Source organism: Solanum lycopersicum, chromosome 5 (genome assembly GCF_036512215.1).
Source record: "Solanum lycopersicum chromosome 5, SLM_r2.1".
Lineage (NCBI taxonomy): Eukaryota > Viridiplantae > Streptophyta > Magnoliopsida > Solanales > Solanaceae > Solanum > Solanum lycopersicum.
Genome location: NC_090804.1, coordinates 33,166,250 through 33,182,476, shown reverse-complemented (window position 1 = coordinate 33,182,476; position 16,227 = coordinate 33,166,250). Strand labels below are relative to the sequence as shown.

At 34.3% G+C, this 16,227-nt stretch overlaps 1 protein-coding gene across 1 annotated transcript; it reads right to left on the bottom strand.

Moving 5' to 3' along the window:
- Positions 1 to 13,536: 13,536 nt before the first annotated feature.
- Positions 13,537 to 15,026, bottom strand: LOC138348770 (uncharacterized). Its single transcript, XM_069298347.1, has 3 exons — positions 14,704 to 15,026; positions 14,373 to 14,562; positions 13,537 to 13,758 (listed from the first exon to the last, which is right to left on the bottom strand). The coding sequence occupies exons 1-3, from the start codon at positions 15,024 to 15,026 to the stop codon at positions 13,537 to 13,539; spliced, it is 735 nt and encodes a 244-aa protein (XP_069154448.1).
- Positions 15,027 to 16,227: the final 1,201 nt, after the last annotated feature.

The following is a 16,227-nucleotide window of genomic DNA, read 5'->3' as shown; positions in this document are numbered from 1 at the left end:
AGAAATAAAAAGAGAAACAAGTACCTCGTACCTCTGAGAACAACCTTTTCTGCATGTAAAAATATATTACCATCTATCTACTAATTTACTAGATCTCCTATTATATAATAGATAATAGATAACGGATAACTACATTATAACTATTTAGGATAAGGATAGATAACATCTAGTACCCATACAAAATTGCCAATTAACAGTAAGAACTGCTAACTCCTAATAACGGTAAGAAACTGCTCATCGCTCCATGAGTAAAACCTCCAGTAATTTTAGAAGATTCAAATTAGTATTTCATCTATCTTTGTTCGCTTCTTCATACTTGAATAATTATGGAAGATACGTTCCTTACTAGTACATGCCTCCTGGAAAGACGACTTGTCCTCAAGGAGACAATCTGGAAACATTGCTGCTAAAAAAGATTTTTGTCCATATGGCTGAAGACGTAAAACTGAAGCATCGTCAATGTTAGAAGAGAGGTTGATGTGCTTATAATCTGCCTTCATAAGGTTTTATATTGCATTTCGACGCAACATATATTCTTCAATGTCTGATTGTAAAGATGTTGGTGAGAGTATTTTCTGAGGAACACCTTGCAGTTTGTAAATTTCTCATTCAATTGGAAGATTAGGAACATCTCATTCCAATTGAATTGTATTTTGTTCAAGGATCCTAACCATTGTATACCCAACACCATGTCTCCGTCTCTAAAGGAAAACGGGAAGAAATTGTGCTTTATGATCAAGTTAAAACCTCTACAACAAGTCATGACAAACTTGGTTGCATTTGATAATTTCACCAATTCCTATCTAGACACCAAAAGTAGGGATATATTCGACTATCTACTCAAGTGTCGTGACAATTTCTTCTGTGACAAAATTATGTGTCAAACCACTATCTACCAACATCAACACTTTATGCACGCAAAACGTACTGTGAAGTTTCAAAATTGAAGAAGATTTATTGCCTAAAATTGCATGAAAAGAGATTTCCCCAAATTAGTAGGGTTTATGTCTTCATTCTGATTACTTTCAAAACATTGCACATGGTTTTCCTCTTGCATTAACTCCAAATGTGCAAAAGTCCCAGGTTTGCAGTGATGACCTGGGGTAAACTTGTCTACACAACGGTAGCATAGGCTCTTTTCTCGCTGAATTTATTCTTCAGAATTCAGTGGGCGAGTCTTTGGATGAGATGACGGTTGAAAAGGGTGTGCAACTAGTTGTTAGGATGATTGAAAATTAAAGGGTTCTCGAGTCATAGGACAGGAAGTCCCAACTGATGAAGGTCTGGGCTGATTTAGTCCTTGTTTTCCTTCATATTCTAAGGCCAAACTCATTTCCTTATACACTGATTGAGGATAGTGAGTCCTAACGTGCACACGAAGGTTTTCTTTGAGTCCACTAAGGAAAACTCCAAGCAAACACTGATCTAGTCTATTGGATACTACACTAATGTTTTTGAAACTCAGCGGGTCCATAATTTTCTTGCATAACTTTCACCAACTCATCCCATTAATAAATGGTTTTTTCACTGTTGATCCAAGAAAAAAGATCCAATGCATCTCGTTCCAAATAAATTGAAGTCACATCAACCTTGCAATACCACTCTGCTTTCAAAATACAACCTCGATGATTTCCTCCCTCATATTTAGGGAATTCTATCATTGTGTGCGAACATCGATAAGTTTCTTGATGTCCCCAAGTGCTATCAACCTCACCCTCTTCGAATAAAACTTTATATTTTCCATGCTGATTTTCAAGTTTTGTGCTTTTAATGCAGCAACATCAGAAGCCAAATTGTCACTGGCTCACTCTTTCGCTGCTATAGTAGTTAATTGCTGGCCAATCTGATCAGTACTCCATATGATAGTTTCGATATATGAAGCGTTGCTTCGTGTGTTAACCATGAAAGATCTTACAACTCTGATACCACTAAGAGAAACTAATGTTTTTACTGATTAAAAGAAAAAGAAAATACAAAGAGAGACACAAGTATCTCATATCTCGTAGAATAATAAAAAACTACAAAGAGAAACAAGTATCTCGTATCTCTTAGAACAAACTTTACTTTTTAAAAAAATATATTATCATTTGGCTAATAATTTACTAAATCTCCTATTATAACTGATAACTATTTTATAACTATTTAGGATAAGGATATATAATTTCTAGTAACCATATAAAAACTGTCAAATAACTATCAGAAACTCCTCATCACTCCATTGGTAAAACATCCGTAAATTGGAGATTATGCAAATAAGTATATTCCCCTATCTTTCTTCGCTTATTCCTCCTTGATTTTTTATGGAACATACGTGCCTTATAAGACCGACATCAATGATTTGCACGGGAGTCAAACCGAAATTGCTTTTATGGTAGTGGCTTGCCACGACACAATCCTTGTGATAAGTTATTTTTTACTTCATGATTCCGATCTAATATTAATATTGTTGTATTTTTTCCAACAATTTCAAAGCGATTTTCTAAAATACAATATTGATAAATGGCTATTCTTTGAACAAACTTTTAATGATTTCTCAAGACTTGAGCCTTTGGATGAAAATAATTTTAAATGAGGATTAGAAAAACTTTTAATTTTCTTTGAACAATTAATAGTTGATTATGTTTTATTTAAAGAACCTTCTATGAATGATTCGAACACCACTACTGATTCTAGCAATTATATGGTTGTTTATGATGTTAAAAAGAAGTTTGAAAAGGATAACAAACTTGTCAGTGGACGTTTGCTAAATTATATGACTTATCCTTTTATTAATTTATTTTAACCTATAAATCTGAGAAATATGTGATAGTTTGGAAAAGATATATGGTGCTGATGATGTAGGGAAAAAAAATATATTGTTGGTAAGTGGATTAAATTCCAAATGGTTTATAAAAAGCCAATAATGGAACAAGTTCACAAATATGAGAAATTGACTTAGAGATATTTCAGGATAATGTTCTACTTGGAAAATTTCCACCATCTTGGAGTGATTATAGAAATCAAATAAATCATAAGAAAAAGAATTCAATTCTCCAAGAACTTACTAGTCATATGAGTATTGAAGAGGAGAATCGTTTCAAAGATAAGATGGAAGAAATTTCTCTTAATTCTTCTAAAGCAAATCTTGTTAAATCTTTTGGTACTGTTGTGAAAGACAGGTTCAAAGGCAAATCGAAGAATGTTTCAAAAAAAATATATGAAGAAGAACAAAAATCAACTCAACAAGTCCGAGAGCCAACTTCAAAAATTTAAGGGCCCTCGTTTTGTTTGGGGAGAACTTGGTCACTAGGCTGCCAGGTGCTATCAAAGAAAGAGGAATGACTCAAAGCAGGAAGGAAAAGTGATGTCCAAGATAATCTTGCAGAGGGTAATAAATTGATTGATGTTATAGTCATTGAGGCAATTCTGGTGGCAAAAAAAACTAACTGGGTGCTAGACACAGACGCCTCAATGCATTTCTGTGTAATAAAGAATTATTCCATGATTTTGAAGAGTCCACTAATAGAGAGTGTGTATATATGGGTAACTCCACTACAGCTGTCATAATGGGTAAAGGAAAAGTTAAACTTAGATTAACTTCTGGAAAGACATTATCCTTGAACAATATTTTGTATATTCCCTCTCTCCGTAGAAACTTAATTTTCGGAGAATTTATCAACAAAGTAGGCCTTAAACTTGTTTATGAAGATGATAAATAATTATTTCTCGTGGAGGAGAGTATGTTGGGAAAGGATATCTTAGTGGAGGATTATTTGTCTTAAACAATGTTCAAGAGATTGTCAATAATGAGTATTATAAATTTCCTTATATTGTTGAGGCTATCAATTTGTGGCTTGGTGACTAGGTCATTTTAATATTACTTCTATTAAAAGACTTGGGAAAATGGAATTAATTCCTATGATAAAAACTAATGATTTTTCTAAATGTCGTGTGTGTGTAGAAGAAATGTATGCCAAGAAACCTTTCAAATCTGTTATTAGTAGAAAGACTGAATTACTTGAATTAATACTTCAAACTTAGCAGATTTCAAGAACACTGTTAGCAAAGGTGGAAAACAACATTACAATACTTTTGTTGATGAATTTTCTAGATACACTAAGGTATATCTTCTTAAGTCAAAGATTAAGCTAAAAGCATGTTTTTGAAATTCAAAGTTGAAGTGGAAAATCAATTAGACATGAAAATTAGGAGATTAAGATCTAATAGGGGCAGTGAATATAGTACTAAAACACTAGAAGATTTCTGTAAGAAAAATGATATTATATATCAGGTTAGTGCTTCATATACTACCCAACAAAATGGTTTATCCTAACAAAAAAATAGAACCGTTAAAGAACTGATGGATTCTATGTTTTTAAGATCTTGTCTATCTCACAATATGTAGGGAGAAGCAGTCTTGTTTGCATGTTATACTCTTAATAGAGTCTCACATAAGAAGTTAGACAAGACCTCATATCAGTTCTGGAAAGGATTTGCTCCTAACTTGAAATTTTTGAAAGTGTGGGGTGTATGGATAAGGTAGGTTTACCTGATTTTAAACATGTAAATATTGATTCTAAGACTTTTGATATTATCTTTATAAGATATGCTGAAAATAGTGTTGCATATAGATTTATGTCTCTAAGTGATCATTCTATTTCTGAATCTAGAGATGAAAGTTTTTTTAGCATATTTTTCTGTTAATTATTAATGTGCTAAGTGATGTGCAAAACAATGCTTTTACATCTATGTTAGTTTATTATCATGTTATGCCTTCTTCAAATGTTATTTCTAATGAGTATGAAAATTAACTCAGAAGAAGTAAAAGACGTAGAGTTGAGACTAGTATTGATCATAATTTTATCACTACTTTCTTAATTGAAAATTTTGATATTAATATTTTAAATGATGAATCAGTGTCTATCTATTTAATAGAAGAAGACTCTATAACCTATGATGAAGCAATGACATCAATAAAAGTTATATTTTGGAAAAGGACTATTAAAAGAGCACTAGACTCTATAGTTTCTAATCATACTTGGGACCATTATCATTTGCCTAAAGGTTGTAAGCCCATAAGTAGCAAGTGGATATTTAACCAGAAATTGAGACCTGATGGTACAATTATATATATATATATATATATATATATATATATATATATATATATATATATATATATATATATATAAAGAGAACCCTAGACCCGCCTACGTGGAGCCACAACAAACAAGCATTCCATTTCAATTTATTTATTTCAAAAATTAGTCTTTCCTTTTCATGAAAAGTTGTGACTTTTACGAAAAGTTCCGACTTTTATAAAAGGTTGTAACATTTATGAAAGTTTGTGACCTTTATAAAATTTTGTGACTTTTGCAAAGAGTTGTGACCTAAACAGACAATTAGAATTTGTTCACACTACCCTTTGTTGTCTATAGATAGAAGGGTTTCCTCTTCTTATCAAAATAACACAAATTTCTCCTCTTCTTCTTCTTCTTCTTCACAATTAAATATTTGATTCAGAAAATTTTCTCTTCTTCTTCTTCTTTTGCACCATGAAATATTTGTGTACTTTGCTCATGTTTATTAGCTCACTGACAAGGAGACATTGCTACATTCAGTGGGCTTGATTTTTTCTTTTTATTTCATTTTATTGTTACAAATCGTGGTATATTTTTCTATATTCATTAATTTATGCTTATGATATTAATTGTTATTTTTGACTACATATTTTAAACTTTGTTGTTTATGTTACTATAAATTATGGTTATAAATATTTGTTGGTACAGACTATAAATCCAACTATGCAGATTCACAAATAACTATTTAGAGAATACATTTATTTAAAATAATCTTCAAAGAAATTTTTTCTTCCTCAAGATATCAAGCCTAATAATTTATATGATTTTTTGTTGTTATAATTATGTTAATACTAATAGGAGTAAAAAATAGGAAGTCAAATGATAGATTAAAACTAGCAATTAATTATAATTATATGATAGAAAATGATGACTATTATCTCACACTAAAGTGGTATTTTTGAAATTTTTTCAACACTATCCTTACTTCTCTTTCATCCTTTTCAAGGATCCATAATATTTTGTTTGTGCAATACTTCAATTCCAAAATATTATCATAACTATCTTACATATCAAATTTTGATTTTAGAAGATTTCATGTTATTTTAAAACACATATTGACTACATATATATATATATATATATATATATATATATATATATATATATATATATATACATATAAATTATAATAATATTTTAAAAGTAATTGATAGTGTTATTATATAATTATGAAACTTGGACAATATAGTGTTATGATTTGTATTTTTCCTTTTCTTTTAATATAAAAAATGGTAAAGTAGAATTGAATAACCTATATACTCTTAAAACAGATTTATATAAAAATACTATAAATCAAAATAAAAGAAAAGTTCTATTCTAAAAATATTTGAAGAAGAATATTCTAACCGCGCGAAATGCGGGCCCGGTTACTAGTTGATAAATATAACGCTATACTTGTGATTAGGGGTTTTGATTACTTTGATACTTATTCATTTATGAATAAAATAAAACCATTAGGAATATTATTGCTTTAGTCGTATTCATGATTTAGTGGTACATCAAATAAATGTTAAAACAACATTTCTAATGGTGATTTAAAGAAAGAGATCTATACGACTCAACCTGAGGGTTTTGTGGTTCCAGGACAAGACGAAAAAGTATGCAAAGTGAGAAAGTTCTTGTATGGACTAAACAAACAACTAGGCAATAGTATGAAAAATTTAATATCACATTAGTTGATAATGACTTTGTTGTAAATTCATCTGAAACATGTGTTTATTCTAAGATGATATGTAGATTCTGTCATTATATGTCTCTATGTAGATGATATGTTAATCTTTGGTCTTAATGTCAATGTTATTAATAAGACCAAGAACTTTTTGTCTACTAAAATTGAGATGAAAGACCTTGTGGAAGCAGATATGATTTTGGGAGTTCAAATAAAAATAACTGCTAATGTTTTTTCATTGTTTCAATCTCATTACATTGAAAAGATGTTGAAAAAGTTTGATTGTTTCGATGTAGTTCCAGTGAGAATTCCTTATGATCCTAGCATACACTTGAAGAATAATAAAGATTCTAGTGTTTGTCAAATTGAATATACTAAAATAATTGGTAGTATAATATTTCTCATGAACTATACTCCGCATGATATAGCTTTTAATGTTAGTACATTGAGTAGATATACTATTAATCCCAGTAGTGAACACTGGAATGCCCTTCATTGGTTGTTAAGGTATTTCAGAAGTACAATAAATTGGTGTTTGAATTTTAACAAATTTTCTGCTATTTTAAAAGGTTTTTCTGATGGAAATTGGGTAAATGGAATTGATGACGTTAGCTCCACCATGTTTACTTTGGTTGCAGCTTCTATTTCGTGGAAGTCTTCCAAACAGACCTGTATAGCACATTGTACCATGGAATCAGAATTCATTGCTCTCGAGTTGGTAGGGCAAGAAGCTGAGTAGCTAAGAAATCTTTTGGCTGATATGCCTTTGTGGGAAAGACCTACTTCACCAATCTCTGTTCATTGTGACTTAAAGGCAGCAATTGAAATTGCCAAAAAAATAGTGTGTACAATGGACAAAAGCGACATATTCGCATCAGAAACGGTGCGGTTAAATAGTAGTTGAAACTAGGTGTTATTTTCGTGGAATATATAAGGTCCAAAAGAAATTTGGCGGATTTTATGACCAAGGGATTGACAAAGAAAATAGTCCTTGAAACGTTGAGGGGGATTGGGTTGAAGCCCATTAATTTAGGTAATGTGGTGGACTTTTTATGCCTCAATATTCACTATATTTTCTATCCCTATGGCGTCAGACACTGTTTTATAAGATTGAGCTTATTTTGCTTTTAATGATTCTATACCCTTAAGGTAGTCTATTTGAGATATACCTGATGGAATCACTTGAGTGAGCGTGAGGGTGTGGTCTCCTTTTATGAAAGAATTGGGTCTTGTTATCGAAGTACTCACAAGACCTAAGGTGTGTGTGCATGACCATAAAAGCACGTTGTTGTATCGCGGAGTTTGCATGAAAAATCAAGGATATGGTGTGTGTTGTGGGGGTATCCACTTATATCCATTTAGTTCAAGAGTACTTCACTTTGTGTATATGTGTTGCCTCATTTCCCTATGTGTCAATTCAAATCGAAAGATATTGACGCTTAAGTACATGTTCCTTTCTTTTGCCCAGAAATTATTCTTATTCTTTATCTTTGCATTAGTGGGGGATTGTGGATAAATTTTTTTAATTGCAAATGATAAGTTATTCCTTTTAATACTCATAATTAATCTATGTTAACATTGCCAAGTCGTTAGTATATGTGAGATAGGAAAGTTACATCCTCATTAATGGTTCATATTTATCTTAAGAGTCATTTTCTTAAATTCGTAAGAAAATATTGAGAAGACTTGAAGTTACTTTTGTTTTATGACAAATTTATCATTAAAGTAAGAGTTATGATTCATTACATTGATTATACATTAATTTCTTACATTCTTTTGATGGATGAAATATAAATAATTTTCCTAATTAAGGAGTATCATTGGGAGCTTAAACCAGAGAAGAAAAATCATGTCCTTTCTTTCATTTAATATCTCCCTCTACAATTTCTTTTATTGGCTTTTATAATCCTTCTTCATATTGTGGATTTTTGGGAAACTGATTTTGTGCAACTCCAAACATTCAGCCACTAGTGCATGTGTTTGAGAGTAACTGTGGAACCTTGGGAAGCGACTAACTACAACGATTTGCGCATAAATAGAGCCTAAATTGATTTTTTGACAGTGGATTTCCACGACAAAGTGTTTGTGATAAGTTATTTATTAATTGATAATTTCAATTTAATATCAATATTCTAGTTTTTTTTTCAACATCATCTAATATGGGAAATAATTTGATGCTTTGACCGACGACCTAGCATAGGAAATTCTCTTAGATCCATACTTGACCATACCCATAGTTCCCAAAAAATAAGGATAGGAGAAATTTTAAGAATTCATTGACGCAATGAATGAAGAGGTTTCATAGACCACCATCGAGAAAAGACACATACAATATATCTAGGACCACAAGGAATACAGAAAGGATCACCAAAAGAATTCCATATGCTACTCACTGGTACAAAAGGAATGATGGCTTGTCTTATCCATGGAGATTCGACAACAATAGCATGTAGAGAAGAAGTCTACCAAATTTATCCAAGCTAACCATTCAGAATGATATCTTTGACTGGTGAAGTGGAGGATTGTCATCAATAGTAATAATATATGTAAAGCCCCCATACCGGTCCAATTTTCCCACCATAAGCTTTCATTTCCTGAGTTAACCTACCATAACATGTTGTCTTGAGTGCATTCTTTGACTTGGTTCATTTTTATCCAACACAGAGAGTGACCCCACATCCATTTCAAGTTAAGCAGACGTATATATTTACAATACTTAGCTTTCATAGTTAAGAATTAATGATATCCATCATAGCCCTGAACCCAACACCGCCTTAATAAATTGTAAAGCATAACTATTTCCAAGAAACCAGTGGCGTCTTAATTTCTTCCCCATCACTAGTTCTCAAATAGAATCTACTCGGTGGTCTTTCAACTTGTTTAAGCACTGATATTGTAAGACATGTCTAATCGATATAGCTTGTCCCCCAATGGAGAGGAGCTTTTTTGTCCACGTTGTAGTTCCTTTAATAATCTTAGATACCATATCACTAAAAATGGAAATCAAAGTTTTTCTGATGTACAAGGGGAAACCAAATATGTTATAAGAAATTGCTTATGTGTATAGCCAAAATCCCTTTTATTCTATCTATCTCATCCGTAATAGTTCTTGCAACAATCAAGAAAAAACTTTTTTCCTCATTAATGTTGACGCCACAACCTGCATTATAAATTCAAAGTTGTTGCTTGATTAGTTTCAAGGAATTTTGATTACCTGAAGAAAAGAAGGTGAATATCGTCAGCATAAGATATATAATTAGCATGAGGGCCTTGTCTTATCATTATAAAACCTTTAAAAAAGTTGATTAGTATTCAAATGGTTTAGCATTTTAAAAAGAATTTCAGCTCTCTAAACGAAAAGAGCACTTTTGGTAGTGCTCCTACTAGTGATAACACTCCTAGTGAATAATGCTCCAACTGGTTATAACACTCAAATTACCCAAAATGAGTTAAAATCTTTCACTAGTCAACAAGTTCAATAGAAAATTCCCCCAAATCCATCCCAAGATATATATTATGAATTTCCTCTTCATTGAGAGTTTTTGTGAGATCATCATTCTCATTTTGGGTAATAAGTTGCTCAATGAATACCTGACCTGGGGGGTTGGTTTGTACATCTTATTTAGTAGGATTATTCTCATACTGATATATAGACTCATAAGATATTTGTTGGTCGCCGGTGACTATCGTGATTATTAATTCTAGGTATTGTCAATCTCCTTATCTTGTCATTGATAGTGCCATGAAAATATTTGCTATTAGAGTCCCTTTCTCCAATCCATCTAATGTTAGATTTTTGTATGAGTATGGATTGATCATATTTCAACCACATGGTATATTGAGCATGTCACGCCCCGAGCTACCCCCGAGATGCGGACACGGAACCTAGCTCCACAAGTGATCCCAAGCTAACCCTATTGGTGATCATGAGCATACTAAAGATAATAAACTGTTGCTGAAGCTAAATCATACTTAAAATCAAAAGATGTGGAATACATATATTTTATAACTAAGATTTTTTTAAAACAATGAGTTTAATACAAAAAAAAATTAACTCAATACTAAGCCGAATCTAACTATGTCTGAAAATAGCCTCTAAATTATACTAGAAATAGTGGGACAAGCTTCAACTAAATCTAGCAAAAACTGAAACTAAATTACTAAAGATGGAAATGAACTCATGACAGTTGTCCGGACTCACCACTGAATCTGCTGAACTGGAGATCAGGAAATCGATCTATACGTGATCTGGATGTTAAAAACCTGAACCTACATCACGAGAAGATGTAGCACATGTATGCGTCTGTACTTGAAAGGTACTGAGCATAGATGATAGAGTAAAGCTGAAATAAAAAATAAGTGAACAAGCACAAAAAACGATAATAATCTGAACGTGATGTGCTGATTTCTGAGCTAACTGGATGCAATGACCAATTTATAACATGCTGAAACTAAATACAAAATATACAGATAAATGGTCAATGCAGAGAGGCTGACTGAAATATGGGAGCTACGAATAATCGATAATAAAACCACATGAGCTAAATTTGGAGTCCGATGTATACGCCCCATCAAGAGGACCCAATATATCCTACCAAAGGTATAAATGTATGCTAGCGTGATCACTAAACTGATTTCCCACAGAGGGGACTTACAACCTATTCAGCTAGTAGTTTTGGGACTATTGGGTACGCTAAACCCTTGTCCAACTCAGTATTATGCTAGTCCCAATGAATTCTGTAAATTAACCGATTATATCTGAATATCTATAAATAATGGATAGCTAGAAACTGAACATGCAAACTCAGAATGCAATAATTAATCTAGTAATTATGAATTTATAACTGAGGCATGTATATTTGAAGTGTCTGAAATATATGTCCTGGCATGTGTAATTCAATAACTAAAGATAAACAAAGCTAGGGTTCTGAAATTCATGCGATAATCTGAGTAATAACATGATTATATGATTTGGAACATATATTTAATAAATTCATAAAGTTATATCAATGTTCTAGAAACCCTAGGTTTCATCATGATAAGAGAATCAAGAACTGGCTGAAACTCAGGACCCAATGGGTGAAAGGAACCCACTAGTGAAATCCCACATACCTGGTGATGAAATCCACAGAAAAATACTTATGTTTCGGGGCTGGAACTGCTGGAGATTGTGGCTTTCTTGAACTAGGGTTCCTGAGCTTTTTTTTCTCCTCTCTTTCTTCTAATTTTATATGTTTTGATTTAATCATTTTACTTGGATATGTTTTACTCATGTTTCTAGGCTTAAACTGACTAAAATCTAATGATTTACGGTCAAAACGACGTAACTTAGGGTTTAAACAGAGTGGGAAAGGTCAAAAAGACCCCAGGAAGGTTGCTGTCGGGCCTCACGATGGCCAGGACTGACGGTCCGTTGTGCGCCCGACGCCCCGTCGTTGGGTCCGTCGTGATGGCCTGTTCGGCAGGCCTTTACTGAAATGGGAATAACGTTTTACTCGGAGGTCTGATTTGAGCAAGGTCTGTGTCTATGGAAAGATAATTCAATTATCTATATTTGGGTAGGTCATGGGAGACCTAATTCTTTTTGTACTAAGATTTATGATCATTTTATGTTGACCCAACTGCATTTCCCCTTAATTGGCTGCAAATTTTCACCCACGGTCAAACCTACGGACCGTAGGTCCATGTACGAACCATGCTGGTCATCCATAGCTCTTATCAGAGAGTGGTTGAAGGGAGTCTTGATCGATGGTCACGGATTACGGACCATTATTTGACCTACGAACGGTAAGTCCGTCCGTCATCCAAGACTCAACCAATTTTTCTAGGCTGAAATTTTTGGGAGTTTCTGATATCATCGATGGTTGTGCAGGACGGACCGTGATTCAGGCTACGCTCCGTCGATACCTCCGTTGGTAGCACCTGCAGATTTTTCTAAACAACTAATTTTTGGTCTGTTTTGGCTACGGGGTGTTACATTATCTCCCCTTTGGGAACATTCGTCCTCGAATGAAGACTAAACTAGCTGAAATAGAGGGAGAGAGATGCAAACCCCAATACTAAACACTGAGAATTAAGTTCTGACTAAATTGAGTTCTAAGTACATGCATTTAATCTAAAAATGAAAGTACAAACTGAAGGAACATAATTCAAAAACTGAATTTACGTTTGAATGACTATAAAACTGAAGCGGAACTATTACCTCAAGCTCGAGTGGAATCAGAAGGAAAAAGGTAACGATACTTGACTTTCATGGCTGCTTCTGCTTCTCAAGTAGCTCCCTCTATGGACTGACGACTCCACAAAATTTTGACTGAAGCGGCGTCTTTGTTTCTCAACCTTCTAACCTGACAGTCAAGAATCTCAACTGATACATCCTCATAAGAAAGACTATCTTTCACCGCCACACTCTCTAATGACACTATAGAGGCTGGGTCACCCACGAACTTCTTCAAGAGTGAGATGTGGAATACCGGATGCACTACTGCTAATTTTGTTGGCAACACTAACTCATATGCCACCTTGACAATCCTTTTCAATATCTTCTAAGGGCCTACATATGTAGGACTGAGATTCCATTTCTTTCCAAATCTCATGACCTCTTTCATAGGTGAGATATTCAGAAAACCCAATCATCAACTTGGACTCTAGTTCCCTTCTCCTTACATCTGTATAAGATTTCTGACGACTTTGTGTTATCTTAAGTCTATCTCTACTGAGTTGCAATTTCTCCAGAACATAAAGGACCTAATCTGGCCCTATCAAAGCTGCTTCATCTACTTCAAACCAACAAACAGGAGATCTACATCTACGCCAATATAAAGCCTCATAAGGGGCCATCTGAATGCTGGAATGGTAGATATTATTGTAGGCAAACTCAATAAAAGGAAGATTATCACCCCAACTACCTTTGAAATCAATCACACAAGCTCTCAATATATCCTCTAAGGTCTGAATGGTACGCTCTGCCTGCCCATCCGTATGTGGATGAAATGTTGTACTAAGGTTAACTTGAGTACCAAGACCTTTTTGAAATGACTTCCAGAAATGAGAGGTAAGTTGAGGATCTCTATCTGAGATGGTAGACAAACCAACCCCATGCAACCTCACAATTTCAGTAAAGTAAAGCTTGGCATAGTCCTCTGCCGAATATGTAACCTTGACCGCCAAAAAGCGAGAAGACTTAGTCATCCTATCAACTTTCACCCAAATTGAGTCAGCTGTCTGCGAGTACGAGGTAACCCTGTGATGAAATACATATTGATCACATCCCACTTCCAAGTAGGAATATCGATCTCTTGAGTCATACCTCCTGGTTTCTGATATTCTACCTTGACTCGCTGGCAATTGGGGCACTTACTCACAAAGTCTGCTATATCCCACTTCATTCCATTCCACCAATAGACTTCCCGCAGATCGCGGTACATCTAAGTGGCACCTGGATGAATAGAATACCTGGAGTTATGAGCTTCTGCAAGAATATGTTGCCTCAACTCTCCCACATCAGGAACACACAATCTACCTTGGTAGAGCAGTACACCATCTCCCCCTTGGGAGAAAACCTCCACTCTCTGATTGTTGACTGCACCCTTTAGTTCAAGCAAGATCGGATCACTCTCTTGCTTTTCCTTAACCTCCACTACCAAAGATGATTCTGCCCCATTATGAACTGTTACACCGCTGTCTAATATGCTCAAAAGGAGAACTCCCAAGCCAGCAACCCAGTGAATATCCTTCACTAGCTCCTTTCTTTTTTCCTCAGCATGGGCTAAACTACCCATAGATAATCTACTAAGAGCATCGGCCACTACATTCGCCTTTCCAGGATCATAATGCACACTCATATCATAATCCTTAAGGAACTCAAGCCATCTCCTCTGGCGAAGATTCAACTCTTTCTGGGTGAACGCATACTGAAGGCTCTTATGATCGGTGAACACATCTACATGAACATTGTACAAGTTGTGTCTCCATATCTTGAGTGCAAATGCCATTTCTGTAAGCTCGAGGTCATGAGTTGGATAGTCCTTCTCATGCACCTTATGTTTTCTAGAGGCATAAGATGTAACCTTATATATTTGCATCAACGGACAACCAAGGCCAACTCTAGATGCATCGTAATCGATCACATTACCATCTGAACCCTCTGGTAGAGTCAAGAAAGGAGTTTTAGTCAATCTAGTTTTCATTTCTGCGAAGCTTTTCTCACGATCATCTGACCATTGGAACTTGACCATCTTCTGAGTCAACCTAGTCAATGGTGAGGTTATGGATGAAAATCCTTCCATGAACCTTCTTTAATAACCTGCTAGACCTATGAAACTTCTGATATTTGTAGCAAAGGTAGGTCTGGGCCATTGTTTCACTGCTTCTATCTTTTGTGAATTTACGCGGATCCATTCGCTAGATACAACGTGACCAAGGAAAGGAATGGATTGCAACCAAAACTCACATTTACTAAACTAGCAAATAACTGGTGATCTTTGAGAGTCTATAGAACAACTCTCAAATGACTTGCATGTTCTTTCTCACTCCTTGAGTAAATGAGGATATCATCAATGAAGACGATAACAGCAAGTCTAAGTACTGTTTGAACACTCAGTTCATCAAATCCATGAAAGCTATAGGAGCTTTGGTTAGTCCAAATGATATAACTACAAATTCATAATGACCATACCGAGTTTCGAAGGCTATTTTCGGAATGTCACTATCTCCGACTCTGAGCTGATGATAACCCGATCTGAGGTCTATCTTTGAGAAATAACTAGCACCCTGAAGTTGGTTAAACAAGTCATCAATCTGGGGGATGGAATACTTATTCTTGATTGTGACTTTGTTCAACTGTCTATAGTCAATGCACATTCTGAGAGAACAATCTTTCTTCTTTACGAACAATATTGGTACACCCCATGGTGAAATACTAGGTCTAATGAAACCCTTATCTAGAAGGTCTTTCAACTGCTAATTCAATTCCTTAAGCTCTGCTGGAGCTATTCTTTAAAGAGAAATATAAATAGGTTGAGTATCTGGAAGGAGATCAATTCCAAAGTCGATTTTCCTTTCAGGAGGAACCCCGGGAAGATCTTTTGGAAATACTTCTGGAAATTTACACTATTGGAACTGACTCAAGAGATGTGGTTTCAAGTCTAGAATCCTTAACCCAAACTATATGATAGAGATAACCCTTAGATATAATCTTTCTGGCCTTAAGGTAAGAAATAAATTGACCCATAGGCGCTAGGCTACTACCCTTCCATTCTAAGATTGGTTCATCTAGAAACTGAAAATGAACAATCCTAATTCTACAATTGACTGAGGCATAACATGAGTGTAACCAATCCATGCCTAGAATGACATCAAAGTCTATCATCTCTAACTCTACTAGATTTGGTGAAGTGATTTAATGAGAGACTATGACAGGGCCATTTCCGTATACCC

Excerpts from the sequence above, each read along its gene's own strand:
- LOC138348770 (XM_069298347.1), bottom strand. The coding sequence starts at position 15,026 with ATGGTCAAGTTCCAATGGTCAGATGATCGTGAGAAAAGCTTCGCAGAA. Across the intron at positions 14,563-14,703 it reads ACCGATCATAAGAGCCTTCA|TTTAGCCCATGCTGAGGAAA; the intron begins GTATGCGTTCAC and ends ATCTATGGGTAG. Across the intron at positions 13,759-14,372 it reads TGCTTGAACTAAAGGGTGCA|GCAGAGCGTACCATTCAGAC; the intron begins GTCAACAATCAG and ends ACGGATGGGCAG.